The sequence below is a fragment of the Eimeria mitis genome, genomic scaffold, assembly GCF_000499745.2.
Source record: "Eimeria mitis Houghton genomic scaffold, Emh_scaff408, whole genome shotgun sequence".
NCBI lineage: Eukaryota > Apicomplexa > Conoidasida > Eucoccidiorida > Eimeriidae > Eimeria > Eimeria mitis.
This window is the reverse complement of record NW_013572411.1, coordinates 13,263-13,582: the sequence shown is the minus strand read 5'-3', so window position 1 is coordinate 13,582 and position 320 is coordinate 13,263. Positions and strand designations below refer to the sequence as shown.

Below are 320 nucleotides of genomic sequence, written 5' to 3'. Positions count from 1 at the left end.
CTGAGAGCTCTAAGAACTGCTGCAGCGTCCATACACCTGGGAAGCAGAAGCCAGCCTGCAGCAGCAACACAGCAGCACAGCAGCAGCCTATCAAGCAGCAGCAGCAGCAGCAGCAGCAACAGCAGCTTGAACAGCAGCAGCAACAGCAGCGAAAGCCGCGCTGGTGCCTATGGCAACAGCAACAGCAGCAGCAGCAGCAGCAGCAACACCGCCCCATCCCGCAGCAACAAACTCTAAGAGATATTAAATGGCGTATACAAGTGAAGCAGCAAGAGCAGCAGCAGCAGCTGCAGCAAGAGCACCAGCAGCAGCAGCAGCAA

At 56.9% G+C, this 320-nt stretch overlaps 1 protein-coding gene across 1 annotated transcript in view; it reads left to right on the top strand.

The window, feature by feature from the left end:
* The window catches only part of EMH_0011270 (uncharacterized protein), a gene marked incomplete at both ends in the record, with an annotated part of 2,205 nt that overhangs the window by 287 nt on the left and 1,598 nt on the right, over positions 1–320 (top strand). Inside the window, one exon of the mRNA XM_013499197.1 lies at positions 3–260. Coding sequence (XP_013354651.1) covers positions 3–260 — 258 coding nt within the window. The remainder of the gene's footprint in view (positions 1–2; positions 261–320) is intronic.